Source organism: Lutzomyia longipalpis, chromosome 3 (genome assembly GCF_024334085.1).
Source record: "Lutzomyia longipalpis isolate SR_M1_2022 chromosome 3, ASM2433408v1".
Classification (NCBI taxonomy): Eukaryota; Metazoa; Arthropoda; class Insecta; order Diptera; family Psychodidae; genus Lutzomyia; species Lutzomyia longipalpis.
The window spans coordinates 10,351,997-10,379,355 of NC_074709.1; the positions used below are offsets into that span (position 1 = coordinate 10,351,997).

General features: G+C 37.0%; 7 protein-coding genes and 1 non-coding gene across 9 annotated transcripts in view; 4 read left to right on the forward strand and 4 right to left on the reverse strand.

Moving 5' to 3' along the window:
* Nucleotides 1-1,015: 1,015 nt before the first annotated feature.
* LOC129792022 (uncharacterized) lies at nucleotides 1,016-1,852 on the reverse strand. Its single transcript, XM_055830737.1, has 2 exons — nucleotides 1,780-1,852; nucleotides 1,016-1,544 (listed from the first exon to the last, which is right to left on the reverse strand). The coding sequence occupies exons 1-2, from the start codon at nucleotides 1,789-1,791 to the stop codon at nucleotides 1,293-1,295; spliced, it is 264 nt and encodes an 87-aa protein (XP_055686712.1). The 5' UTR covers nucleotides 1,792-1,852; the 3' UTR covers nucleotides 1,016-1,292.
* A 3,445-nt stretch (nucleotides 1,853-5,297) lies between these two features.
* Nucleotides 5,298-6,129, forward strand: LOC129792021 (sulfur globule protein CV3-like). The gene is made up of 2 exons (XM_055830736.1): nucleotides 5,298-5,479; nucleotides 5,625-6,129. Exons 1-2 carry the CDS (start codon nucleotides 5,468-5,470, stop codon nucleotides 5,889-5,891), a joined length of 279 nt encoding a protein of 92 aa, XP_055686711.1. The 5' UTR covers nucleotides 5,298-5,467; the 3' UTR covers nucleotides 5,892-6,129.
* Nucleotides 6,116-8,294, reverse strand: LOC129792009 (uncharacterized). Its single transcript, XM_055830722.1, has 2 exons — nucleotides 8,082-8,294; nucleotides 6,116-6,579 (listed from the first exon to the last, which is right to left on the reverse strand). Exons 1-2 carry the CDS (start codon nucleotides 8,250-8,252, stop codon nucleotides 6,325-6,327), a joined length of 426 nt encoding a protein of 141 aa, XP_055686697.1. The 5' UTR covers nucleotides 8,253-8,294; the 3' UTR covers nucleotides 6,116-6,324.
* Trnag-gcc (transfer RNA glycine (anticodon GCC)) lies at nucleotides 7,779-7,849 on the forward strand. Its single transcript has one exon. It is a non-coding gene; the product is annotated as a tRNA-Gly (tRNA).
* Nucleotides 8,295-9,309: 1,015 nt separating the features above from the next.
* On the forward strand, nucleotides 9,310-11,391 carry LOC129791977 (ceramide-1-phosphate transfer protein). The gene is made up of 3 exons (XM_055830675.1): nucleotides 9,310-10,183; nucleotides 10,257-10,468; nucleotides 10,576-11,391. Exons 1-3 carry the CDS (start codon nucleotides 10,062-10,064, stop codon nucleotides 10,869-10,871), a joined length of 630 nt encoding a protein of 209 aa, XP_055686650.1. The 5' UTR covers nucleotides 9,310-10,061; the 3' UTR covers nucleotides 10,872-11,391.
* Nucleotides 11,392-11,503: 112 nt separating this feature from the next.
* On the reverse strand, nucleotides 11,504-16,168 carry LOC129791853 (solute carrier family 28 member 3). 2 transcript variants are annotated; one of them, XM_055830440.1, is made up of 8 exons: nucleotides 15,868-16,168; nucleotides 15,621-15,651; nucleotides 15,412-15,462; nucleotides 15,115-15,352; nucleotides 14,706-15,046; nucleotides 12,740-12,934; nucleotides 12,472-12,669; nucleotides 11,504-12,398 (listed from the first exon to the last, which is right to left on the reverse strand). In XM_055830440.1, the coding sequence occupies exons 3-8, from the start codon at nucleotides 15,448-15,450 to the stop codon at nucleotides 11,583-11,585; spliced, it is 1,827 nt and encodes a 608-aa protein (XP_055686415.1). In that variant the 5' UTR covers nucleotides 15,451-15,462; nucleotides 15,621-15,651; nucleotides 15,868-16,168; the 3' UTR covers nucleotides 11,504-11,582. The 2 variants fall into 2 exon arrangements, with proteins under 2 accessions (XP_055686415.1, XP_055686413.1); XM_055830438.1 differs by lacking the exon at nucleotides 15,621-15,651.
* Nucleotides 16,169-17,841: 1,673 nt separating this feature from the next.
* Nucleotides 17,842-20,356, forward strand: LOC129791826 (elongator complex protein 2). The gene is made up of 3 exons (XM_055830373.1): nucleotides 17,842-18,040; nucleotides 18,108-20,140; nucleotides 20,207-20,356. Exons 1-3 carry the CDS (start codon nucleotides 17,861-17,863, stop codon nucleotides 20,331-20,333), a joined length of 2,340 nt encoding a protein of 779 aa, XP_055686348.1. The 5' UTR covers nucleotides 17,842-17,860; the 3' UTR covers nucleotides 20,334-20,356.
* A 69-nt stretch (nucleotides 20,357-20,425) lies between these two features.
* Nucleotides 20,426-27,359, reverse strand: part of LOC129791915 (enolase) — a 12,621-nt gene continuing 5,687 nt past the window's right edge. Inside the window, exon 2 of the mRNA XM_055830539.1 lies at nucleotides 20,426-21,915. Within this exon, the coding sequence (XP_055686514.1) occupies nucleotides 20,607-21,908 (1,302 nt within the window). The 5' untranslated portion in view covers nucleotides 21,909-21,915 and the 3' untranslated portion in view covers nucleotides 20,426-20,606. The remainder of the gene's footprint in view (nucleotides 21,916-27,359) is intronic.

The following is a 27,359-nucleotide window of genomic DNA, read 5'->3' on the forward strand; positions in this document are numbered from 1 at the left end:
ATTCTTTTCTTTTTTTCTGGAACGCGGAAGTCTTTCGCAGTTATTTCGTCATCAAAAGACACTCTTCATAACATTTTATATTACTTTTGTACATAAATTAGTGAGACAGAAAAAAAAACGAAAGACGAATACAAGTGCGAGATTTATTGCCCGAATGAGCAAACGAGCCTCCCAGCATTGAAAAAGAAGTTTTATTGGTGATTTTAGATGCCAATATAATTACTTTATAGTTCCCCAATGACCTTGATACAATTTTTTGCACCTTCACATATAGTTTGGCATGTATATGTATAATAAAGGTGAAATTTTTGAATTCCGTCTTTCGTTTTTGCTTTCAACGCCAGACACTAAATAACACCTACCCAACTGTGAGATAATGAAAAATCTCGCACTTCTTTTCGGGATTTTTATGGCTATATTCAGGTATTTGATTTACGTTTATTTTGTTTATGTTTACTATATTAAATATTTTATTTTTAGAATTTCTTTTGAATCTTTTCATGAATTAGGCAAAATAACAAAATATTGACAATGTAAAAGGAAATGAGATAAATTAAAATATCTCATGTTTAGGTTCATTTACCTTTATTGTAGGTAAATTAAAATTTTAAGAAAAAGAATTTAATAAAGGAATTTGTAAAGAAAAAAAATATGATTATCAAATTGTTGGGAAAATGTGTTCGGCTTTTTCTTTGAATGTTTTATGGTAGTCTTAAAGGTTTTCAATACCTGGGCATGAATTCTCTAAGATAAACTCCTGAAGGCTTTAGCGTTAAAAAAAAAACGGGAAAACCGGGAAAATGTTACGCCAGTCTATCATGGATGCATTATTTTTCTTAGAGGATCAAGCTCACGTGAAGTTTTCCTCACTTTTTCCCTGCAAGAACCCTTCGGGAGTTTATCACGAGAGTTTTTCACTCATATAGAGAATACAGCCACTGGTGAATTAAACTCCTTTACAATGCTCGGAAATCATGGTAAAATATACAAGGTAAAATAATAAAAGACGATATAGTTTCATAAAAAGTCATGAATTTATTCGATTGTCCAGAAAATCGTTTTTTTTTGAGCTTTCAAAGATATCCCATATCCCAGAAAAGAATTTTCCACAAATTTTCAAGTTGCATTTCATCCTACATTTAGAAGCTCTATTGACTCGATTTTGGTTCTCCATCGATGGTATTTGGAGGATGTCTTGAGGAATCGAATGCAATCAGTCTTCAAGTGCATCATTGTATCAGGAATGGCTGTTAAACGGGGACGATTGAGGCTGCTGCTGGGTCATGACGAATTTATGCAATGTAACTGTATGGGTAGTTGTAGGCAATTGGGGCCCGGTAGCTGTTGTAGTAGCCATAGGAGTTGTAGCCGTATGGGGCGGCATATGTGAAGGGTCGGAGGTTGTAGTTGTAGGCGTAGGAGTATGGGCTGGCATAGGCCAATGGGGCAGAGTAGGCAGAGTAGAGAGCTGGGGCAGCAGCAGAGTACGACAGCAGAGCACCAGGCTTAGCGGCGGCCATGGCCAAGACACAGGCGAGAACCAACTGCAAAAAAAAATGAAAAAAGATCGTTAAAATTTGAAATTTGAAGATCATCTTCAGGGTACTTTTTTTATTCTTATTGTAAATTAGATTTCTTTCAATGAATTCATTAAAATATATAAATTATTTCTTTTAAGTTAAATGGGTACAAGGAAAATGTTCACAAGTTTGTCGTGAATCACTCCATAATGAAATCCTTATTTGAAGGGGAAGGTATTTAATGAAGATCACTTCTCACCAGCTTGAACATTTTGAATGTTGAGTTGAGGGGTGTTTGTTATCACTGTGAAATCACAACTTGAACTATGTGCAGAGTGTTGGGTGTACCTCGCTTTTATAGTCCGAACCATGGAGGAGATCCTCTTTCCTCCTCCCTCCTTTATTTTTCCAGCTCACGTATAAGGAAGATCATCGACTTCAACTAGTTACCGCGATGCAAGGAAATGCAGACAATTAAAACCAAAAAAACAGCCAACGTACGGCAACTTCTTTCAATAACTCGCCGTGAACTTGCTCTTGGGACAAAGAGAATTTTTACCTCTTCCCATTCGCACGAATGGTCCATGCCAAGGTGCATGTGATGCTGTAAGAAAATTATGTTGTTGACATGGTTGAGGTGAATTTTATTAAGAAATTGCATCGCATATAAAATGATTTCCCTTAAATTCACAAAAGATTCTTCCTCGTCCATCCTGTGGCACGCATCAGTCTTTTGTGACGTCTTTTGGAGACACAAAGAAGGAAGAAAAAAAATTAATTTGGATCACACGCGAAAAGGTCCACACGCCACCATTAAAGAAGACCTTGGCTTTATGGTAAAGAGTCTCCATTTGACGGTGAATTTGGATCACCACATCCAGGTGATCTCAATATAAATTTTTAGCACTTCTTTATCACCTAATTTGTATTTTACATTGTGCTTTTATTTAAAATAATTGCCTCTACGAGGTTAGATCATCTCAACATTTGTGAATCCTAATGCATTCCTGAACAATGTAATAATTTCTTAATTAATTAATTGCTTCGTATCTTTCGTATTTTATTGAATAACTTTACTAAAGTTCAACAAAGAAAATCATTAGTGAATGCATTTTAATATTGAATTAATATCACATACACATTTGAGATTAAAGTTGAGATTAAAAACTGATGATTCTAAACTTTTTTAGGAAAAGAATATTTTGTTAAGGACATTTTCCACATTTCCCTCAAAGATCAAGAAATAGAGAATTCTCCTTAAATGAAGATTTCAGCTTAGAGATTCAATAAATTACTTAATCCCATAACTCGTTCGTTGTATTGCAATAAGTTGCGATATGTGCGCAGGTATTCGTTTTATTTCTTCAATTGAATTTCTTTATGGGCACGAAGCGACCTTGATTGTTCAACAATCTCAGCTTGAAGAAGTCTGCTGTTGAAAAGCATCCATTCGGTGGGTATCTAAAGCAGGTAATACGCGCGAAGACACTACCTGAGAGACAAAAGGCAAGATCTCACCAAACAAGAATCTCCTTTATGGAACTTGATCTAGTCTCTCTAACCCACCGATCGGGCTTTCTTATATTTTTTTTTCACGCAAAACTTAAACACTTTTGCTTTATTTATTTTTTGCTCGTCTCAAACCCGAAGGAATAATTCTTGTGGAGATAAATGTTTTTTACTTAATCTCTGTCGTTGAAGGGGCAAAAAAATCTTGGTATTTAATATGCAAGTAATTCCAAGACATGATATTGTCACCCACTGATTTCGCAGCTTTGAAACCCGGAGATTGCTCCGCAAAAGAGATTGTCTCAAGCAGCAACTCATTGGGCGTTTTGTATAAAGAATGATCTCTTTTTCTTGGTCTAGTTTAATCCAGCATATTTACGTAAGAACATTTTTGGCAATGTCCGGGATTCTGTGGTGCTCACACGCACTATCTGCCGAAGAGAACAAAAAAAATTTCAAACAAATATTCTGATTCTTGTTCTGGCACGAGGGTCTTGTCGTGAAATTGAACTCAATAGTAGACCTCTCTACGAAGCATCCAAGGTTCTCAGAATTGGTCATAGTGGCTGAATTATGCATGCCATTAATATTAAAAAAAAAAAGATCTACACTTCTAATTGTAAATTAAGAGAGAAGACATTTTCAAAGCAATAATTTTATATTTTCCTATGCAAATTTATACGATCTTCTTCGACTATATGGCAATATTTTGCAAACAAGCCGAAATGCCAAAATATCGTTCACTTCATTAATTTCCTCGATCTGGAAGACAATTATATAACAAAAGCTTGTTTGATATCGAATTCATTGAATTTAATGTGAGTGGTTTCATTTTCACGAACAAAGTTTATACAGACTGCAACTTATTGTTAGGAACGCTTTAAAGAATTTCATATTATGTTCGATTCTTCTAGATACTTTCATCAGAAATTTTAAGAATATATTTTTATATCAAATTGTTTTGAAGCCAACATAAGTCTTTTTTAATCCGTTTAATTATAAATGAACGAGGTAAATTGTCGCTTCGCTCCAATTTACCTCGCCCCGCTTCGCGGGGATTTGTTGCGCTTCGCGCAAATTTTAGGGGAAAAAATTGTGATGGTTTGATTGAGGCCACTTATAAATCCTGGAGAAAAATTTCGGAAAGAGAAGAAATCAATTTCATACAATACTTTAGGCGCCAAATTCAAAAATTTGCTAAAACTGCATGAAATCTCTATGGGGGCTACCTGAAGAGGGGCTTTGGGGGGAAAATGAATGCGGCCATCTGAAACCGCCTGTTATAAGGAGCCTCTGTACCAAATTTCATCGCGATCGGATAAACCGTGTGAATTTGTATAGAAAAGTCGGAACGACGATTACCAACAAACAGGCCTTTCTTTATTATTAGATTATTTATTAAAGAAATGTAAATGAATAGTTCTTTAGTTAAATTAATTAAATTCATTAAATTCTTTGAATCAGAGAATTATTTTTTTTTAATTCTCTGATTCAAGGAATTTAATTATTCAATATTAGTCTTAATTTTCCCAATATATTTTTTTCTAGCGATCTTTAATTCACTTATTTGGCTTTCAGTGCAATGGAGACGCCTGGTAACTACCAGGCAACTCCATCTCGGAACATATAAAGCTTTAAATTTTTTTTTTACTTTAGAATATATCAAAAATTCTAAAAAGCGTAAAATAAAATAATTAAAGGGAAAATTATCTAATGTTTATTTATGCAATATTGCAACGATTGCAACAGTCTTACATCTTCTTCAATGTACTGTATGAAATTAAAATGCTTCGTGATTGTTCTGCAGCACTATAATTTTGATGATGTTATTGCTGTCACCAATTTTATAGTAATATGTGTATAGTTTATACATAAATACCTATATCGATTAGAATATTTATTCAATATTTTGACTTTTTATCTCTCCCCATATTGCTATTATGCCAAAGTGTAGTGGAGAACAATTAAGATAAGATTTATTTGAATAAAATTAGCAAACCCGATTTAAACGTCTCATGGTGTGCCTCTCTTACCCACATATTATATTCCAATAGAATGTGTGACTTTATAATGCCAAAAGGAAATCACGTCACAGAAAGAAAAAAATTAGTGTCCTCAAGATATTGGCAATATCCGCTTCAGTGTGTGTGAGTGCGCCTCCTACCTGATCCAGGTGAGTGATTGTCGCCGGTAGAGCTGTCTTGGAAAAAAAAAGTCTTGACATTTTGGCCAAGAGACACGTTTTGGTGGGTCAATCATGAAAATTTTCGTACAATGGGTGTGTTAGTGGCTTCCTGATCACAGAAATAATTCTATTGCCATTCGTGATCATTTTTTGGTATAAAAGAGGTGGATCATTTTCTGGAAAATCATACCACAGACTCAAGTCTTCCAGTTCACTCGAGCTCACAACAAACTCCCAAAACAAACCAACAAAAATGTTCAAGCTTGTGAGTGTCCGTTGCTAATTATAATTAATCTGTGAAATTAAACCTTAAAATTTTCTTACTCATTGGAGTAAGAAGGTTTTTGTTCTTTTGTGTGATAAAGTGTTCTAAATTTTTTATTCTTAACTTTTCTTTTTGTTCCATGTAGTTCGTGTTCGCTTGCCTTTTGGCCGTTGCTGCTGCCAGTGGTGCTGGTGTTGTCTCCACCTATGCCGCCGCCCCCTCTGTCGTGAGCCCCTACAGCTACAGTTCCCCACTCGCCTACACCGGATACACTGGCTACCCCTATGCTGGCGTCTATGGCTCCCCCTACACCTATGGCTCCTATGGTACCCCATATGCCCGCAGCCTTGCCTACTCTGGCTATGGTGGCTACTACAGTGGATACCCATATGGATACAAATACGTCTACTAAGCAACTTCTCTGTGTACATTCGGGGTACATACCCCAAAAGCCCTTACAAGTAAAAACATCAAAGTGGCATAATCCCTCAAAGAAGAGATTGGAAGGGTACTGATCTTTCCACCAATTCAAAAAAAAAACGTAATTCTCTGTTTTGGACTTCACAATATACCCGAACACCAACAAAACCTCAAAAAAAATGTAAAAATACGACCAATAAATTCAAAAAATCGATCTTAATTTAACAAAAGTTTTTGTAATTTTCTTTTTTTACAAATGAGAAAAAAAACTTCATATCAGCAAGATTATGATGGAATTTGGTATAAAGTTGGTCTTGTCAGTTGACTTATGGTGCAATTTGTTTAACGAAGGAGTATTTTTCGATGTTAGAGCAGCCTGAGTGGATTGCAGTGTTGTCCATGCCAGTTGAGGTAATCGCACCTTTCTACACGTAAACCGCACCCGCAGCATATGGATAGGCAGCATAGGCATAGGGTGCAGCAACAAGTGGGGCAGAGTAGGCAGCTGAATAGGTCGAGACGTAGGGAGATGCCACAAGAGGAGCTGATACACCGTGGTAGGTGCTCTCAACAACCGTGGCAGCAGGTTCTGCAGCAACATACGGTGCAGAGTAAGCAATGACGGCTGGTTTAGGTTTAGCCACCACAACGGCTACGGCAACCAAGAGGAAGATGGCGATCTGGAAAATAAGAAAAATAAAATATAAATCTTTCAGATCTATCACATCTAGGACGGAGAAGTCGTTAGATTAGATAAAACAGGCCACCGTAATTTTTTTTTCTATTAAATAAAGATCATCCACTTTACAAGTTTTACCATTTAAACTTGTTTTTAATACCAAAATTTGTATTAATTTGAATAAACATCCTAAAACGTGTTAGAAAAAAATAGACTAGAGGACTCAAAACACAACACATATAAAACAAAGAATTAATTAACTTTAGATTTTAAGGTGTTGTCGATCTAAGCAGAAAAGTTTATGTCTTATGCATTTAAAAGAAGAAATTTTATGTTTTTTTATATGTCTTTTGGCAAATATTTTTTTAGAATTTTTATTGCTATTTTCACATGACTTGTGCGTATTTTTAATAATTTTTCAGAAATCTTGTAGATTTTCTTTATTTTGTGTATCTTCGAAAAAATCATAGCATGTGCAAAAATGAATAGACTCCTTCACTCTCTAATATACCTACATATGAAATTTGCAGCTAAAATGTAATATATTTTAATGTCTTTAAATATCATTTTATCGTAAGACATTCAAGTTTTTTAATCTTTATTTTTTGACAATTAAGATTGCATAATTTCCAAGGAATTAATTATTTTATGAGAACTTCATAAAAAAAAGTTCTTTTCACAAATTCAAAAATTAATTCATTATTTAGGGGAGACCGGGGTTAAAAAAGTCACTTAAGGGTTTAGAAAAAGCTCAAAATATCATATTTCCCAAACAGATAAAGCGAAATGTATAGCTCATTTCTTTAGGAAATTTACTGCCCTACAACTCTTTCTCAGATCATTTTGTTCTATCTAGATAGGAAATATGATATTTTAAGCTTTTTCTAAACCCTTAAGTGACTTTATTAGCCCCGGTCTCCCCTACATAATTTATCACGCGAATGTTTTGCGATGCTGGCGATTTTTTAAAAATTTTCTAAGATGTTTTCAGATCAGATCATTTTGCGCTGAACTTATTAGAATATAAATTTGCTTCAAAGATTAGGAAAGTTAAATTTTGTCTTCATAACTTTTGTTAGTTCGATAGACTTAGGAAAATTTTAAAATGTTCTAATTAAATCATTTTTTCTTCCTTTTCTATTTTATCCACTATTTCAGAAAACTTAAATGAGGCACATTTATTTTGAACAGAGCCCATAGGCATCGGTGGTTCAGTGGTAGAATGCTCGCCTGCCACGCGGGCGGCCCGGGTTCGATTCCCGGCCGATGCAAAACACTTTTTTGGAGATATAATCTTTTTTTTTTACTTTGAACTCACAAAAAAAGAAAAATATATATAAGCACAATAAGTTTGAAAAACTTCGCCACAAAGTCTAAATTTGTTAGGAACACTTAATTTTTGACCTAAAATTATGCATCAAGATCTTTAAAAGAAAACCACAATGATGATCAATTTTTAACTATTTGAGTTTATTGCAAAAAAAAACTCTCAATTGCACTTACAACTTTCATTTTGTGTGATTTAATTTCCTTCACAGGGCACTTGTTAATGGAGAAATTTTGCACTTCACTACTGAAGGAGCTAAGCGATACTGACAATGATAAGGAATACCTCAGTCGATATTTATAGTCGGTGCAAAAAAATCCACCCAATGGAGATGTATCATCCTTCATTTGATCACGATATAGCCGAAGCTACAATTAAAATTCGTAACATGTACAAGTAGAGCTATTGTTGTTAATTCAATTGGTGTAATGTGGTAGCTTTTTGCGTATACGAAGAACTTTGAGTAATGTTTTTTTTTTTGTTGAAATTCGATGCAATTTGAATATGATATAACAATACGTTGCGAGACATTGCTGGCGGACAATTTTTTTTGGTGTCAAAGATAATGTGCAAGTACATATGGCCCCTTCCCAAACTTACCGGGAGGCCTCATAGAAAATCACATCATTCACAGTGTGGCGAAGTTAACCTTCACATAATTTTTAAAGCTTCACACTCTGCATTACAATTTATCCGAGCACATAGTCCATCGAACTTATCCGCATATTTTTGTTAGTATATTCTTCCACGCAGCATAATTGTTCTAACAAAACGAATTCAAGTGAGGAAAGATTTAATTAATTCGGTGAATTAATGTTTGATCAGAACGCACTTTTTTTTTATTGCCAATATTTTGCACGATAGCCTTTATAGTTTAATTGTTTTAATCGATATTCCGAGAGATTTTCTATATATATAAAATATCACTTCCGATCTGATATCAAATAAAAAACAAGAAAAATAATGTTTTTTGTGCAATCATCATCTTGCAGGACAAAGTTAAACGTGGGAAAAACCATAAATCAATGAATTTCCGTTCTTGAGGATCAACGCGATGAAAGATTAAATGTTAAATGTTCTTTAAGGCTTTTCAGAGGAAAGAAAAAGGAGACGCAATTTGGAGATAACAATCCGAATTATAATTGCGGCAATTTTAATAGAATATTCTTTTATGGATCAATTCAAAACAATAAAATTTGCATGGACGAAGCATTTAAAAAATTAAAATAAATTTTATCGGATCATTCGATGAATTTCAATTCAAACGCCGAGATTAATGTTCTAGCATTGTTCAAGAAGAATAAGAATAACTATTTTTTTATGTTAGTAAGTCTTTGGGTTAGCTTTAGAATTTTCTCTCACTAGAATTATCGAGAAAATTAATTGCGATCATTACACTGTAAAACAAAATTTCCCAATGAGATTCATAATTAGACAAATGATAAGTTTTCATTAATTTTGTCGTTATTGCTGGAACTGCTCTGGAAATAAAAAAAAGAAAACTCAAAAATAATAAATAATGAAATAAAATAATTTAAAATATGATTGATTTATTGTAGATTTCTAACTTTCGGAATTCTTTTAGGATAGTTTAGAGCTTCAACAGTCCTCCTAGGCTACTTAATTTATTTCCTCGAAATTAGGTTGTATTTCCCACAAATCAAAAATAATCAAAATATAATTTTAACCCTTGGAGGATCCGGTATTTCTAACCTAAAACTTAAAACTTAATTTTCTCTCACAAAGAAAATATTTTTCCAAGTTTTCTTTGAACGAATTTGAAATAATTGAACTTACCTTCTCAATAAAAAAAAGAAGTTATTCAAATAACATAATATATATTGCATTTTTTTAAGGATTTAAAAGACTGAATTGGCCAGAGTGGCCAGCAAAATCCTCCACATTGAGAATAAAATAAATCACTCACTGCTATGGGAATAAATGCGGAATATCGAAAGACCGAGAGTGTGGAGATTGGAGGAAAACTCTGTGTGAGCACTGGAGAAGTAGAAAATTATTTTATAGGGTTGAGTCAGTCAAAATGAGTACGTCAGTGTGAATGAAAAAGATTTTTAGCAAAAGACTTTAGGTGTAAAAATTTGTGATTTTATTAGAAAAATTAAAAATTTAGTTGGGTAGTGTAAATATCCTGAAAAATGGGGAGTGAGGAGAAATTTTGTCTAACTGTGTGCGAGGGTTATTTTGCCAAATGTCTCGAGGGTCAGGAGGATGATGTTCTCATGGATGACTACTTGAGTGGCTACAAAGAGCTTAACAAGTAAATTATATCTGCTATATATTTGATTTATTAAATCAATTGATATGCTAATGAACCTTTTTTTGTACAAAAGATTTTTTCAGCTCATGGGAAAAGTTTTTGGGTTTGTGAGTAGCGATGTTAAGTCTAAAGTTGAAATTCTCGAGGAATTCCGTACGAAGGAATCCAAGGAAAATTTCATCTCATTCCAAAAGATGATCACCTATGAGAAAGACAATGGTTTGCTTGAGAAGAAAGACTACGTGTCAGGTTCACGAACATTGTTGCGCCTCCACCGTGGCTTGGGTATAATTGATTGCCTATTTTTTTTAAATTTGTTATCACTCCTCCTATATCGGACGAATACTTTATACTCAAAGTTCATACCTGTTTTCTCTTCCCAACATGATTAGATTTTATCAGAGAATTTCTACGACAACTAGGAGAGCTCAATCCGGACGACAAGACAGGAACATGCTGCCAGAATGCATACAATGCTACACTGGCAAATTTTCATCCCTGGCTCATACGTAAAGGTGTCTCTGTGGCGGTATATGGCCTTCCTACGCGGGATAATTTACTCGATCGTGTTTGCCGTGATAAGAATGTTGCCATTGAGGCCCTTCCTCGCACTCTAGAAATCCTTAAGAATGTCTACGACCGCACCCAATCAATGTACACTGCTCACGATTTGCACGGACTTCCGTGAAGGTGAAACTCTTTGCTCAAAACTACAATTGCATCATTCCGAGACCTTTACAACGAGCAGAAGGTATTTTTACAACTAGTCCTTACCATCCTGGCGAATGGATTATTATATAAAATTTTATACATAAACAAGGATTTTTGCAAATTCTTGCCACAGGTTCTCATTTTACAATTATGTAAAACATTTAATTAAGCTTAAGAGCAAATTAAAATATGTATGAAGCTTTAAAACTTCTTCTCCATGTAACGTATTATGCACGTATAAATGTTGAAGCTTTTTATTATTTTCAAATACCAAAATTGGCATTTTGTTTATATTAGTATTTTGATATTGATTTTAATATCAAAACCTATTTTAGTTAGACAAAATATTAAATGGAACCTCTTTTAAGCTTTGATTTGAGAAACTGTGCTGTAGCTTAAATTTTCATGCATTGATGCAACCAATAAATGTAAAAAAATATATAAAATGTATTTTATATAAAATTAAAATAGTAAATATTGCAAAATAATTGAAAAAATAGACTTCTTAATAAGAATTGAATTTCATTGGGGGCGTGGTTTAGGCACTTTTCTCAATATTGAGAATTATCTAACTATTAAAACCTTTCTTCATAATAAAGTTTCAAGAGAATATATTAAAATATAACTAAATTTTATTTAATTGCTTTACAATTTGTTCATTAAAATCTAAAAAAAAAATCAATGGCACTTACATAAAAACTCTTCGTGTTGAATTACCAATATCAAAATCGGCAAACATATTGTCAGCCATAAGAATACCAGCAATACTGGCTGTAATGAAGCACACACATGTCCCCGCAATGAAACCTCGAATGGCTACAGCTGTAATTGCTGACCTCTTTTCCGGTGCCATGGCACCCAAACCACCGATCATGATGCCCAGAGAGCTTGGATTGGCAAAGCCACAAATGGCAAAGGTACAAATGGCAATACTTCGTGGATTAAGGGCAACAGCTGGGTTCTCTTGACCCTCACGTATGGCATCCCCTAGCGCCTTGTAGGCCACAAATTCATTTACAACAGTCTTAATCCCAATAATTTGTCCAATTCTGTCACAATCCTCATTCGGCACACCAATAATCCATGCAATGGGTAGGAAGATTTTTCCAAAGATAACTTCCAGAGAAATATCATCAGCCCCCACGAGATGACCAAAGAATCCCAAAACACCATTGAGGAATGCCACAAAGGACACGAAGGCAATTAAATTGGCAATAATACCCAAGACAAGGGAAATGGCGGTTACAGCACCATTTGTGGCAGCATCGAGAATTGATGAATCCGTTGTTTTTTCCATTTCAATATTATCTGAACTCGTTGCACTTTTCTCCGTTTCCGGATAGAAGAGTTTGGAGTAGCATAAACTTCCAGGTGCTGCCATAACTGTGGCTGTTATGAGGTATGCTGGATTTGCACCAAATGAAATGTATGCTGCTAAAACGGATCCAGCGACCGTTGCAAATCCTGATGTCATAATTGAATGCATTTCTGAGTTAGTCAATTTCTAAGGAAGAAAATGAATTATTTATAGCTTTAAAAAATCTCTTAATTGATTTAAAAGAGTAGAACTATCATACCTTCAAATACGGCCTAATCAGGAGTGGCGATTCCGTTTGACCAAGGAAAATATTTCCAGCTGCATTGACACTCTCACAAACCGTTGTACCCAAGCACACCTGAAGAATCCATCCCAATTTAATCACAACAAATTGCATTACACCCAAATAGTAGAGAACGGAAATCATAAAACTGAAGAAGAAGATCACAGTTAGAACCTGTAAAGGATAATTTTTTTTTAAATATTAATTTGTTGTAAATGCAGGAAAAATTGGTGAAGAAACTCACGAAAAATGCAAAAACTCCTTCGGAAATGAGAAATTCCCCATAAACAAATTGAGCACCATCATTAGCATAGTTGAGGAATGTTGTAACTTTTTGCCCAATGCAGTCAAAGATACTCCGACCTACATCCCATCGAATACAGAAGAGACCCAAAAGGAACTGAAGAATCGTTCCCATAATCACTGGACGCCAGTTTACCTTTTGAAATATCAAATGCAATCATTTTATCAATTTCCTGAGACGCAAATTTTTAAAATTTGAGATCAAAATACTCTACAAAGAATCATGCGATAAATGGCAAAATACGAACAGCAGGAAGAAGTTAAATAAATCAATAGAGCCTTTATCAAATTTCCAATGAAAAAAAAATAAATTTCATAATATTTTTTTAATCTTTGTGTTGTGCAAATATCTCAATAATGCCATAAGCTGATATTTTTATACAAGAACAGTTTTTTAAAGAATAAACTTCATAAGTTATTTGTAAGGAGAATAGATATTAAAAAAAAATAATTCAAGAAATGATTTAATTTTTTAGTACGTAATTTAAATATTAAATTAATCCTCATTTTTGAGTTCAAGAAAACTGAATTCAAAAAATCTTATTTGGGGTCATATGAAAATGAAATCATTGATGCGATCTCAAGGGGTGTTTATCAAGCGAATATTTTGGTTTTTTAAGCGAATCATCCGAATATTTTTAAAGATCCGAATATTTGATTTCGCAGTAACATCTTTTGCTTAAAACCGAACAACTCAAAATTGAAAAAAATAAATCCAAAAACGTTTTTAGGACTAGTCTTTTTTTTAGGTTCTATTTAATACTTTCTAGCATTAATTTACTACTTTCCGGTTTAAGTGCTTTTATGCCTGAATTTAACATTTTTAGGCTTGGACTTATATTTGAAATTCCTTGGCGAATCATCCGAATATTTCCAAAGATCCGAATAATTTCGTCCAGATAAACTCCCCTTGTGCGATCTCTTCAATTCATTCATACTAAAAGATTAACGTTGGAAATTAATTTAAAACAAAGAATAAATACAATTTCTTTGACATTTCGAGTAAAGGGTAATCATTCATCAGTCGCTCTTGTAAAATATTATATTCCACTTTAAACTCAAATTTAAACTGCAAACATCTTGAATGAAAGGATTCCTATAAGATCATCCAGTTTCAAGTCATTTTTTTTAAGCGAGTTTAGTTAACCTGCTGGCCGCCAAGACCTTGGAGCTTCCTTAGAGCGCCAAGGTGGGGTCGTTGAACGACCCCAAGAAGGAAGTCGATTTTCTCATAAACTATAAAACCGGGAACTGTCGGGTCACTACCTTTAGACTCCTTATATAGTCCTCTTGCCCCTTGCATCACAAATTCGCCACCCGGAAACACGCAGAAGAAGATATTAGGGAAAAACATTTTTCACTCATTTTTCACACTTTCTTCGTGAGAAATTTGCCACGAAGTTGACCGCAACTGCTATTTTTTTTTCACTACTTCCCCACATTCCCCTCACTTCCCGCACCGTGATAAATGGCAATATTTCTCGAATATTCTTTATTGTTTTGCACATTTATATGCTTCTAATTATGTTTTATGTTGTTTATGTTACTTATTCGCGATAATTCTGACACTGAGATGGTAAAGTGAGAAAGTAAACACAACCCTTCAACCCCCTTCAACCATATGATTTATGATGTGACTAACTTCATTCTAAGAAATTTTCCGCAGCATGGCCGTTACACCAATTTTTGAATTCCCTTCTTCTACATTTTCCTCAATAACTTTTCTTGTGGTGGACGGATTGTGCTGTAATTTTTACACAACCTCCTCAGATAACCAAAGAACTTATTTCCAAAAGATGGGAATGGTATCTTTTATATTTATTAAGTTATAGCACGAAATATAGGGCTGGGGTCGTTCAACGACCCCGCTTGGCGGCCTAGAGGTTAATAAATTCAAAAGAACTTACGTACGACGGATGCTTGGAGAAGATAAATCCAAAACCAAGAATCACAGCAATTCCCACCAATCCTCTTAGGCGATTCCGGTTATCTGTTGTCTCAAACACCAAATAAACCACAAATGCCGCTAAAACTATGAGCACAGCACCCACGCGTACAAAGCGAGAACTGAAGAGTTTCCTTATGAATTTCGTAAAGGGCTCAATGGCACTTTTGGCAATCTGCCGTCCCCAGAAGCGTTTGATGATTTGGAAGTAAATAAGGCCCACGTAGATGAGTACCATGAGAATTATGAGGAATCCATACCCATGGCACCAGCCCATGTCACAATTCCCGCCTGAGGAACATGCTGTAATGGGGGGAAGATAAAGTACATTGAGAAACTGGAAGGAAGTACTTGAGAGAATCAGTACTTACTGTATTCTACAAAGAAATGTGTTGCAAAGCCAAAATAGATGAAAACGCCAATATTTAAAAGAACAAGAACTATTGTTACAATTATTTGCTTATTCTTTCCCAGGAATTCCCAAATTTTGTCCAGGAATGTTGTCTTTTTCGGCGGTATGGAACTAGTTGAAGCAACAGCAATGGGTGCATCCTCCTCATCATCGTTTCCATTGACTTTCTTTCCGTTATCAACAACTTCTAGACGTGCCTATAATTTTTTTTAAAGTTTGTTATTTCTTTTGAAATTAAAAAAAAAATTCTTCTCACCTCTTCCAGTTCAAAGGCACGATTTTCAGCACCACTCATTTTTTTTTAGCTCTGCGAATAAAGTCACATTAACAGTGCAATTTGCATTATTGCTCACCACGAGTTATTTGCTTTAAGAAACATCCCAATAATGAGTAAGCATGGGGGCATTCTTCACATTTCAATGAATGAAAATATCACATTTACAACCAACAAAAAGCACTCAATACCTGAGGGGAGAGACTGATGTGAAGACGTTATCTGGAGGTGTGAAAAGGTGGGAGAAAAATGAATGCAATAAAAGCTGCTCCAAAGTACTTCAAAACTTAAGACTAACACAAAGTGCGACGAACACGATTGAAAAAGCGTAAAATTTTCGACACACGAAGCAATCCCCATTCTTGAGGATCGTTAGATCGAAAAACAGGTTTCATTCAACTCGAATTTTAATAGTACAAAATCACTCCAAAAATTTACCTGCAGAGAAGCGCAAACTTTTTCACCAATAAAATAGAGGAAATGCCTCTCCTTGTATTTCGTGGCAAAAAATCGTTAAGAAAATGTTTAAAAAAACCGTTAGAAGAATAAAAAACTGAGAAAAATAATTATTATCCACTTTAAAAAATATATATAATTAATTGTCGATTAAAAAGAATTGCCCGCGAAAAAGGCAACTTTAGTCACAAATTGCCAGAAAACGAATGAGTTTATGAAGAAGGTATGAGATACCTGTGAGCCACAGAGGAGTTATCAGTTACACCTCTCGTTGATAAAAGGCAATTGATTAAATCTTTGGGATTTTCTCCGAATACTCATTCCACATAACATCGCTTATCATTGGAGTTGTATTTTTTTTAAGGTAACTGGGACTTAAATCTAAAGAATAACCCACTTTTGGACTTAAAAAAAATACATTTTAATCACAAAAAGCTTCCAAAACCATTCAACGTCATCACAGAAGATTCATTTCTGAACCTTTAATTAAAAACTGCGAGGCACGTGCGTATTTCTTGAACTTGGCAAGTATATAATTATCAAGCACTGACTATAAAAAAAAAGATATTGAAAGCGTGCTATATGGACTTGGACGATCAATACCTGCTGATCTTGGGTATCAGTTCTTCAGATAATTTGTGTTGTGCTTCAGCCGCGCTATTAACTTGAATTACACAAATTTTACAGCCACTAAAATAAACTTTAAGTCACAATTTCACGGTCATTTTAGTACTCTTCATGAAGCTTTTAATATTTTTTTTAATTTTCACATTTTCACGAGCTTCATGAGCTAATTAGAAATTATCTTATATTAGGAATGATTTTTTAGATGTAGGGGAACCTGGGGTAAAATAGTGAATTTTTGGGAGATAATTTTTCCTGAGTTTCGTGGAAATATTTGAGATTTCCCATGACAACTATTTTATAGGAAATTTTCCGGGCTACAACTTTGTCTCAGACGATTTTTCTCTATCTCAATGGGAAAATACTTTTTCAGCCCATTTTCCAAACCCTTGCAAAATTGTCTGTTCCAAAAATCCTGGGGTAAAATGGTTAATTGCATTTTTTTGTTCGCTAATCTTAATTTAATGAAATTATTTTAGTAAGACACTATAATACCTACTGAGAATGAGAGATTTGTGTGCCAATTAAAACTTTTTTTTAATAAAAATAAAACTTTAAATTTAAGAAATTGCCTTTTTTATTTTTTTTTTAGTTTATAAAAATTGGTAATAGTGAGTGATCAAATATTATAAATTGTAAGTAATAGCTATGGTGATTAGTGTAATTTTTTTTCTAAAATTTAAAAAGTTTAAAAAAAAACACCAAATCACCATTTTGCCCCAAGCGGTATTTTTTACTATCAGTGTTCTACGGGAAAATTCGGAATTTTTTTTTGAAAATTCAGATTAGATTCGTGTTTAGCAATAGTTACTCTGTCTAAAAATTCATTTGGATCAAAAAAACCTAATTTGTAGTTAAGAGGTCAAAGTAACTTTGAGGTTAGAATTTGTTTTTCAAATAAAAGGCAAAATATTGGATCAATTATTATAAAACTTTCTACGCTTGGGCAGGGGTAACCACTGCTTCTTGAGATATTAATTTTTATTTTACTTTCAAATTCACCATTTTACCCCAGTTACCCCTATTGTTAAAATGAAAAAATACAGTAAAGGTCCACATCTAAGAATGAAGGAGAATAATTGCAAACATTTGAGAGTTCCTTTACCCGAAGTTTTATGAACAAAACTTTAGTTGTATGTAAATGAAAATTGTTACCACCAAAAAAACTTTTTTTTAATATAATTAATCGTTATTAACCTATAAACACAGTTTAGAACATTATTAGAGGAATATCCTTTTGCTTAATATAAATTTTTGGAACATTTTGATCAAAACGACTTTTAGCCTTTTTACTAGCTTTTCCCCGGTCTTCCCTAAAATTTATTTTGACTGACATGGATGTTCATCAGACATGTCCAATGATATTCCGAGTTTTATCCCGTACACGTGTTTCCCTTCCAAAATGAAAACAAAGAACTTGTACACATCCGTGGCCAGCAACAGGACTTCCAGTGCTGTAGATTGGAATATCCGGAGGAAGACAATTGCCTTTGGAACATGCAACAGTGTCGCGATAGCCCGGGAGATTGGCGTGAGTATTGAATTTGCTATTTTACATGAATTCTAGGAAGTTCAGGAAATTCTTGGGCTTTCTTTAGGCTACCTGGCAAGTTGTACGGACTCTCGTTGGTCATCGCGATCATGTCAATGCTGTAAAGTTCGTGGAAGAGGAAGATGATGCATCCTGGGAATTGCTTTCTGCCTCTGATGACGGCACAGTTAATGTGTGGATGTTCCGGAATGAAGATGATGTTCCCCTTCCGGTGCCTCTCAATGGTGGACGAAAGTGTGGAATTTGTACCGTTGATGGAATAAGGGTGTCTGAGAAATTGACGATTGCAGCTGGTCTAAAGGATTCCTTCGTGGAAATTTGGGAAAAGAACCAAGATGATGTGATGCTGAAAGAAACACTGGATTTGGGTAGAGGCTTCTGCCTAGTGGTGCGATTGGCAAAATTCTTGGACACAGGGAGTGTTATGCTCCTTGTGGGAACGAGTGAGAACAAAATTAATCTCTATGTGGATTCTGGGAAGAATTTTGAATTGAAGAAAACTCTCGTGGGACACGTAGATTGGATTCGTGGGATTGACGTGGCTAGCTGCCCTGAGAGCCAGGATATGATTGTAGCTACATCAGCACAAGACAACTACGTGAGATTGTGGCGACTGTCACGCTTCCAAAAAATTGAGAGTACAGGCATTGAGGGAGAATCCAATCATCTGGAGAAACTCAAATTCCAGTGCTCAGGGGAAACTTTTCAAATTGAACTGGAGTCTGTGCTGAAGGGACACGAAGGATGGGTGTACAGTGTGCAGCTGGGAAGGAAAGCTGATGGGAATTTGCAACTGTTGTCAGCTTCTATTGATAAATCTGTAGTGATCTGGACACAATCCGCTGATGATTTGTGGCTCGAGGATGTTCGTCTTGGGGATATAGGAGGCAACCAAATGGGATTCCTCACAGCACTCTTCGGGCGTGATTGTGACTCCGTGCTAACTCACAACTTTCAGGGGGGGCTTCAGATTTGGCAGAAGATCCCTGGGCAGGAGAATTGGGATGTTGCATGCACATTTGGTGGGCATTTTGGGTCTGTGAGGGACATTTCGTGGGAACCTCTTGGAGAATATCTTCTATCCGTATCAGCAGATCAAACCACACGCATTCATGGCCAATGGGAACATCATGAGGAGCGAACATGGCATGAAATTGCACGTCCACAGATTCATGGATATGATTTGCAGGCCATTGCACCTCTATCCCGCTTCAAATTCCTTTCCGCGGCTGAAGAGAAGATTATTCGCTGCTTCCAGGCGCCCACTGTCTTCGGGAAGAACTTCATGGCTGTGTGCAAACCCCCTCCGGAGACGGAGCTTGAGAATCTGCTAAACAGCAATGTAGAGAGCGTTGCCATATCAGCACTGGGTCTCTCAGCACAAGCACAAAACACCGAAGGAGTCATCAATGTGGAAGAAGTTCTCAAGGGTCCACCTACTGAGGAATATCTCCGTCAAAATTCTCTTTGGGTGGAATTCCAAAAGCTCTACGGGCACGGATACGATGTCTATGCCTTAGCTGTGAGTCCTGATGGCAAAATACTTGCCTCCTCCTGCCGTGCTAGCAATGCTGAGCATGCTAAAGTGATCCTCTGGGATACGAGCACATGGCATCCCATACAAAATCTCCACGCTCACCAGCTCACAGTGACACAAATTCGATTCTCTCCGGACAATTCGCGTATTCTCATCGTGTCCCGCGATCGTCGCTTCAGTGTGTTTGAGAAACTTCCCGAGGAATCTGGGAAATTCACCTGCACAGCCATCAGCGATAAGACAAATGGGATTCACACGAGAATCATCTGGTGCTGTGGCTGGTCTCATGATTCGAGCATTTTTGCCACAGGATCAAGGGATGGGAAACTTGTTGCCTGGAAGAAAAGTAACACTGAGAATGGATCTCTGGCATTCTACAGCCCCCAAGCTGTTCACACCTTTGACGATTCAATCACAGCTTTGGATTTTGCTGGGAATTTCATTCAAAATCGCTTCTTTGCTGCAATTGGATTTGAATCCGGGAAAATCAGTCTCTGCTCCCTGGGAGATTCGTGGGAAATTCTTCATACCATTGAGAATTCGTAAGTTCTTATTAAGATTTTCTTCACCTTAAATTTCACTTAATTGCCCCTCTTGTTGGCTTCTAGGGATGCTCACAGTTCTACAGTCAAAAGTTTGAGATTTCGACCAGGGAAACATCTTCATCTGGCAAGCTGTGGCGATGATCATTTGATAAGAATTTTTGATCTTCAAACATTCACGGAAAGTTTCTAAATATAGAATTTTTCATGCAAAAACTTTTCTTTGAATTAATAAGATGTCTTTAAGCTCTTCAAATCTTTTTTTAGGAATAAAAAAACAACATGTTTGTCTACGAAACGATTCCCAACGAGAAAGTTTTATTGATTTCTTTAAGATTAATCGATTACAATGATTTAGAAAGAAGAAATGGGCTTCTAAAGCCCTTCTGTATTGTCTCCTTTCGTGGATATTATAAATTCTTGCGAACACCTCGAGGGTAATCCGTGGGGAAAGCCAAGTGACACATTACTGTGGCTTACGGAAGCTCTTTCCGGCAAATTTGGCGCCAGCACCGAGTTCCTCCTCAATCCTCAGGATTTGATTGTACTTGGCCAATCGTTCAGAGCGGCACGGGGCACCTGTCTTAATTTGCCCAGTGCTGAGTCCCACTACGAGATCAGCAATGAACGTGTCCTCCGTTTCACCAGATCTGTGGGATACCATAGTACCCCAGCCATTGCTCTTGGCCAAGTTATGGGCCTTAATGGACTCCGTCACCGTGCCAATTTGATTGACTTTGAGCAACAAGCAATTGCAGGCCTTCTTCTCAACAGCCGTGGCAATACGCTTGGGATTGGTTACGGTGAGATCATCGCCGACAATTTGGATATTCGTACCGGCAGTCATTTTCGACCAGGCATCCCAGTGATCCTGATCAAAGGGATCCTCAATGCTTGTAATTGGGAACTCCTTGACGAATTCCATGTAGAGTTCGGTGAGCTTATCCGGAGAGAGCCAGAGGGATTTATCGCTGTTGGGATTCTTAAAGTCCAAATCATACAGCCCATCCTTGTGGAATTCCGATGCAGCCACATCCATTCCAATCTCAACTTTGCCCGTGTACCCAGCCTTGGCAATGGCATCCTGAATGAGGAATAGGGCATCCTTGTTGTTGAGAATGTTGGGTGCAAAGCCACCCTCATCACCCACAGCTGTAGCATCCAGACCGAATTTATTATTGATAACCTTCTTCAGGTGATGATACACCTCCGATCCAATCTTCATGGCCTCCGTGAAGGATGTAGCTCCCGTGGGGAGAATCATGAATTCCTGCATGGCGAGTTTATTGCCAGCATGACTACCCCCATTGATGACATTAAAAGCTGGCACGGGGAGAATGATGTTGGGATTCCCAGCCAGGTTAGCAATATGCTGATACAGTGGTACACCCTTTGCAGCTGCACCGGCTTTGCAAACAGCCAGTGATACACCGAGAATGGCATTGGCACCGAATTTACTCTTATTCTCCGTCCCATCGAGTTTCAACATAAAATTATCCATATCCTCCTGTGCAGTCACACAAATCCCGGACTTGATGACCTCCGGAGCGATGATCTTATTGATGTTCTCCACAGCCTTGAGGACACCCTTGCCATGGTAGTTGTTCTTGTCATTGTCACGCAATTCCAGAGCCTCATGGACTCCGGTGGATGCACCAGATGGCACAGCTGCACGGAACATACCGAGATTCGTGGTGAGATCCACCTCAACCGTTGGGTTTCCCCTCGAGTCGAAAATTTGACGAGCAACAATCTTCTGGATAACCATGTTTCTCCTAAGAAAAAAAAAGAGAAAAGATCACTACAAAATGCAACTAAAGCTTTATGAAAAACCAGAAAGTCCAAGGGGTCTTTATCTGTCGAATATTTCGATTTATTTTACCGAATCATACAAATCTTGCCGAATAATCAGAATTTTCCTGACGAATAGTTAGAATTTTGAAAATAATCTGAATCAGAGACCCAAGCTACGACTAATCAATGTCGGCCATTTTTTTTTCTAGCAAGAGCTGCTCCTGCTCAAAGTCAATTTCGTTTAAGATTTGACTGGTTAAGGAACTAAAATCAGCCACTTTCAATGGAAAATTATACTAGATTGATTTTTGTTTTACCAAAACAGTTTTTGGTATTTTAGCTGTGATTCTTTCGAAGAAAAGAATAGCACAGCTTCTGTGTACCACCTAAAATGCAATGTTGTCCGATCGGGCTCATTTTTTGTACTGAATGAATGGTTCTAGAGGTTTCTGATGTTTTAGAAAGGGATTCGGAGATATTGGGCCTAATTGAGCGACCAAGAAACCCTTAAAATCCTTAAATTTTGAACTGAAATTTCAAGATTTCAAGCGAATTTCAAGGGTTTCTTGGTCGCTGAATAAGGCCCATTGCCCCTTAAAGTTAGGCTTTTGTTTTTGATTTTAGCGCCTCTTAGGGTGAATTCACAGCTCAATACCGCAAGTTCCACGGCCTTATAATACCGTGAAGAGCTTTGAGCTTTGAAAACTTTGAAAGTTTTGCATTTTTTAATCTCTTCTAACGCATTCATTTTTCGTATTGCGCCTTCTCCCTCTCTCGTAAACGACACTCGAGCGACATCAGAACTCTAGCGCTAGATGGGTATTTCTTCCTCGCCCATTTATGTCCAGAACGCTTAATTGCACAATCCTGGCCACTATTTCTCCTCATTCCTGTTCCGGGAATGGGATGAACATTGCCGGATGAGTGCTTCCTGCCTCGAGATTATCACAATTTGGCCACAACTCTACATCCCGATGATGGGGATGCTGATGAAAAATGTTGGTATTTCTGCCGGATTTGTGATCATCCTCATTGGTAATGATGGGATGACCTCCGGATTGAGGAAGTCATCCCAGGATTACCAAGTACAGGAAAATTAGGGGAGGCTGGGGCAAAAAAATTTATTTTTCGCCAGTTTTGTGGTCACTCCTTATTGGTAATGATGGAGTGACCTCCGGATTGAGGAAGTCATCCCAGGATTACCAAGTACTGGAAAATTAGGGGAGGCTGGGGCAAAAAAATTTATTTTTCGCCAGTTTTGTGGTCACTCCTCATAAGTAATGATGGAGTGACCTCCGGATTGAGGAAGTCATCCCAGGATTACCAAGTACTGGAAAAATAGGGGAGGCTGGGGCAAAAATTTTTATTTTTCGTCAGTTTTGTGGTCACTCCTCATAAGTAATGATGGAGTGACCTCCGGATTGTGGAAGTCATCCCAGGAATATCATATTCTGGAAAATTAGGGGAGGCTGGGGCAAAAAATTTTATTTTTCGCCAGTTTTGTGTTCACTGCTCATTGGTAATGATGGGATGACCTCCGGATTGAGGAAGTCATCCCAGGATTACCAAGTACAGGAAAATTAGGGGAGGCTGGGGCAAAAAAATTTATTTTTCGCCAGTTTTGTGGTCACTCCTCATAAGTAATGATGGAGTGACCTCCGGATTGAGGAAGTCATCCCAGGATTACCAAGTACTGGAAAAATAGGGGAGGCTGGGGCAAAAATTTTTATTTTTCGCCAGTTTTGTGGTCACTCCTCATAAGTAATGATGGAGTGACCTCCGGATTGAGGAAGTCATCCCAGGATTACCAAGTACTGGAAAAATAGGGGAGGCTGGGGCAAAAATTTTTATTTTTCGTCAGTTTTGTGGTCACTCCTCATAAGTAATGATGGAGTGACCTCCGGATTGTGGAAGTCATCCCAGGAATATCATATTCTGGAAAATTAGGGGAGGCTGGGGCAAAAAATTTTATTTTTCGCCAGTTTTGTGTTCACTGCTCATTGGTAATGATGGGATGACCTCCGGATTGAGGAAGTCATCCCAGGATTACCAAGTACTGGAAAAATAGGGGAGGCTGGGGCAAAAATTTTTATTTTTCGCCGGAATTGTGGTCACTCCTTATTGGTAATGATGGAGTGACCTCCGGATTGGGGAAGTCATCCCAGGATTACCAAATACTGGAAAATTAGGGGAGGCTGGGGCAAAAAAATTTATTTTTCGCCAGTTTTGTGGTCACTCCTCATAAGTAATGATGGAGTGAGCTCCGGATTGAGGATCTCATCCCAGGAAATCATATTCTGGAAAATTAGGGGAGGCTGGGGCAAAAAATTTTATTTTTCGCCAGTTTTGTGTTCACTGCTCATTGGTAATGATGGGATGACCTCCGGATTGAGGAAGTCATCCCAGGATTACCAAGTACTGGAAAAATAGGGGAGACTGGGGCAAAATTTTTTTATTTTTCGCCAGTTTTGTGGTCACTCCTCATAAGTAATGATGGAGTGATCTCCGGATTGGGGATCTCATCCCAGGAATATCATATTCTAAAAAAATAGGGGAGGCTGGGGCAAAAATTTTTATTTTTCGCCGGGATTGTGGTCACTCCTCATTGGTAATGATGGGATGACCTCCGGATTGTGGAAGTCATCCCAGGATTATCAAGTACTGGAAAAATAGGGGAGGCTGGGGCAAAAATTTTTATTCTTCGCCAGTTTTGTGATCACTCCTCACTGGTAATGATGGAGTGACCTCCGGATTGTGGAAGTCATCCCAGGATTACCAAGTACTGGAAAATTAGGGGAGGCTGGGGCAAAAAAAATTATTTTTCGCCGGAATTGTGGTCACTCCTTATTGGTAATGATGGGATGACCTCCGGATTGAGGAAGTCATCCCAGGATTACCAAGTACTGGAAAAATAGGGGAGGCTGGGGCAAAAATTTTTATTTTTCGTCAGTTTTGTGGTCACTCCTCATAAGTAATGATGGAGTGACCTCCGGATTGTGGAAGTCATCCCAGGAATATCATATTCTGGAAAATTAGGGGAGGCTGGGGCAAAAAATTTTATTTTTCGCCAGTTTTGTGTTCACTGCTCATTGGTAATGATGGGATGACCTCCGGATTGAGGAAGTCATCCCAGGATTACCAAGTACTGGAAAAATAGGGGAGGCTGGGGCAAAAATTTTTATTTTTCGCCGGAATTGTGGTCACTCCTTATTGGTAATGATGGAGTGACCTCCGGATTGGGGAAGTCATCCCAGGATTACCAAATACTGGAAAATTAGGGGAGGCTGGGGCAAAAAAATTTATTTTTCGCCAGTTTTGTGGTCACTCCTCATAAGTAATGATGGAGTGAGCTCCGGATTGAGGATCTCATCCCAGGAAATCATATTCTGGAAAATTAGGGGAGGCTGGGGCAAAAAAAATTATTTTTCGCCGGAATTGTGGTCACTCCTTATTGGTAATGATGGGATGACCTCCGGATTGAGGAAGTCATCCCAGGATTACCAAGTACTGGAAAAATAGGGGAGGCTGGGGCAAAATTTTTTTATTTTTCGCCAGTTTTGTGGTCACTCCTCATAAGTAATGATGGAGTGATCTCCGGATTGGGGATCTCATCCCAGGAATATCATATTCTAAAAAAATAGGGGAGGCTGGGGCAAAAATTTTTATTTTTCGCCGGGATTGTGGTCACTCCTCATTGGTAATGATGGGATGACCTCCGGATTGTGGAAGTCATCCCAGGATTATCAAGTACTGGAAAAATAGGGGAGGCTGGGGCAAAAATTTTTATTCTTCGCCAGTTTTGTGATCACTCCTCACTGGTAATGATGGAGTGACCTCCGGATTGTGGAAGTCATCCCAGGATTACCAAGTACTGGAAAATTAGGGGAGGCTGGGGCAAAAAAAATTATTTTTCGCCGGAATTGTGGTCACTCCTTATTGGTAATGATGGGATGACCTCCGGATTGAGGAAGTCATCCCAGGATTACCAAGTACTGGAAAAATAGGGGAGGCTGGGGCAAAAATTTTTATTTTTCGCCAGTTTTGTGGTCACTCCTCATAAGTAATGATGGAGTGACCTCCGGATTGGGGAAGTCATCCCAGGATTACCAAGTACTGGAAAATTAGGGGAGGCTGGGGTAAAAAAAAATTATTTTTCGCCGGAATTGTGGTCACTCCTTATTGGTAATGATGGGATGACCTCCGGATTGAGGAAGTCATCCCAGGATTACCAAGTACTGGAAAATTAGGGGAGGCTGGGGCAAATTTTTTTATTTTTCGCCGGAATTGTGGTCACTCCTCATTGGTAATGATGGGATGACCTCCGGATTGAGGAAGTCATCCCAGGATTACCAAGTACTGGAAAAATAGGGGAGGCTGGGGCAAAAATTTTTATTTTTCGCCGGAATTGTGGTCACTCCTTATTGGTAATGATGGAGTGACCTCCGGATTGGGGAAGTCATCCCAGGATTACCAAATACTGGAAAATTAGGGGAGGCTGGGGCAAAAAAATTTATTTTTCGACAGTTTTGTGGTCACTCCTCATAAGTAATGATGGAGTGAGCTCCGGATTGAGGATCTCATCCCAGGAAATCATATTCTGGAAAATTAGGGGAGGCTGGGGCAAATTTTTTTATTTTTCGCCGGAATTGTGGTCACTCCTCATTGGTAATGATGGGATGACCTCCGGATTGGGTATCTCATCCCAGGATTATCAAGTCCTGAACAATTCCTGGGGCAAAATTTTTTTTTAATTATTATTATTATTTCCTTTTAATTTTTATCAAAATACCTTAAAAATCTTTAGAATGAAAAAATGATTTTTAATTTGACACGGAATTATAGACAGAAACTCACTTCTTTGTCAACAAATTCATTAATTATTTTTAAAGAGTTAATTCCTTCTTTAATAAAGAATCATTTTGTTCTTTTAAAGAATTTTCGGGAATCTTGAAGGAAAAAGGAAAGAACTCTTCAAGAATAATTAGTGAATTTGTTAATAAGAAAGTGGATTTCTTTCTTTAATTCCGTATTAAATTAAAAATTATTTTTTTATTCTAAAGATTTTTAAGGTATTTTGATAAATATTAAAAGGAAATAACTCTATAAGAATATTTAATGAATTTGTTGACCAAAAAAGGGATTTCTTTCTTTAAATCCTTCCATGATTAAAAATTATTTTTATTCAGGCTTGAGAATATTTTTCTATTAAAAAAGTAGTGTGGTTATTATCGAAGGCTTTACTACAGACTACAATTTTTTTTTAAATTAAGAGAAGTTATTAATAGGCAGTTTGACTTTTTGCGGAAGCCGCTTCTAAATATTTTTTTATTGAAAATAATTTTTTATAAAATATTTTAGTTACTTCATTATTGTAAATAAAATATGATCATAATTCCGGCAAAAAACCCTACATTTGCCCCAGCCT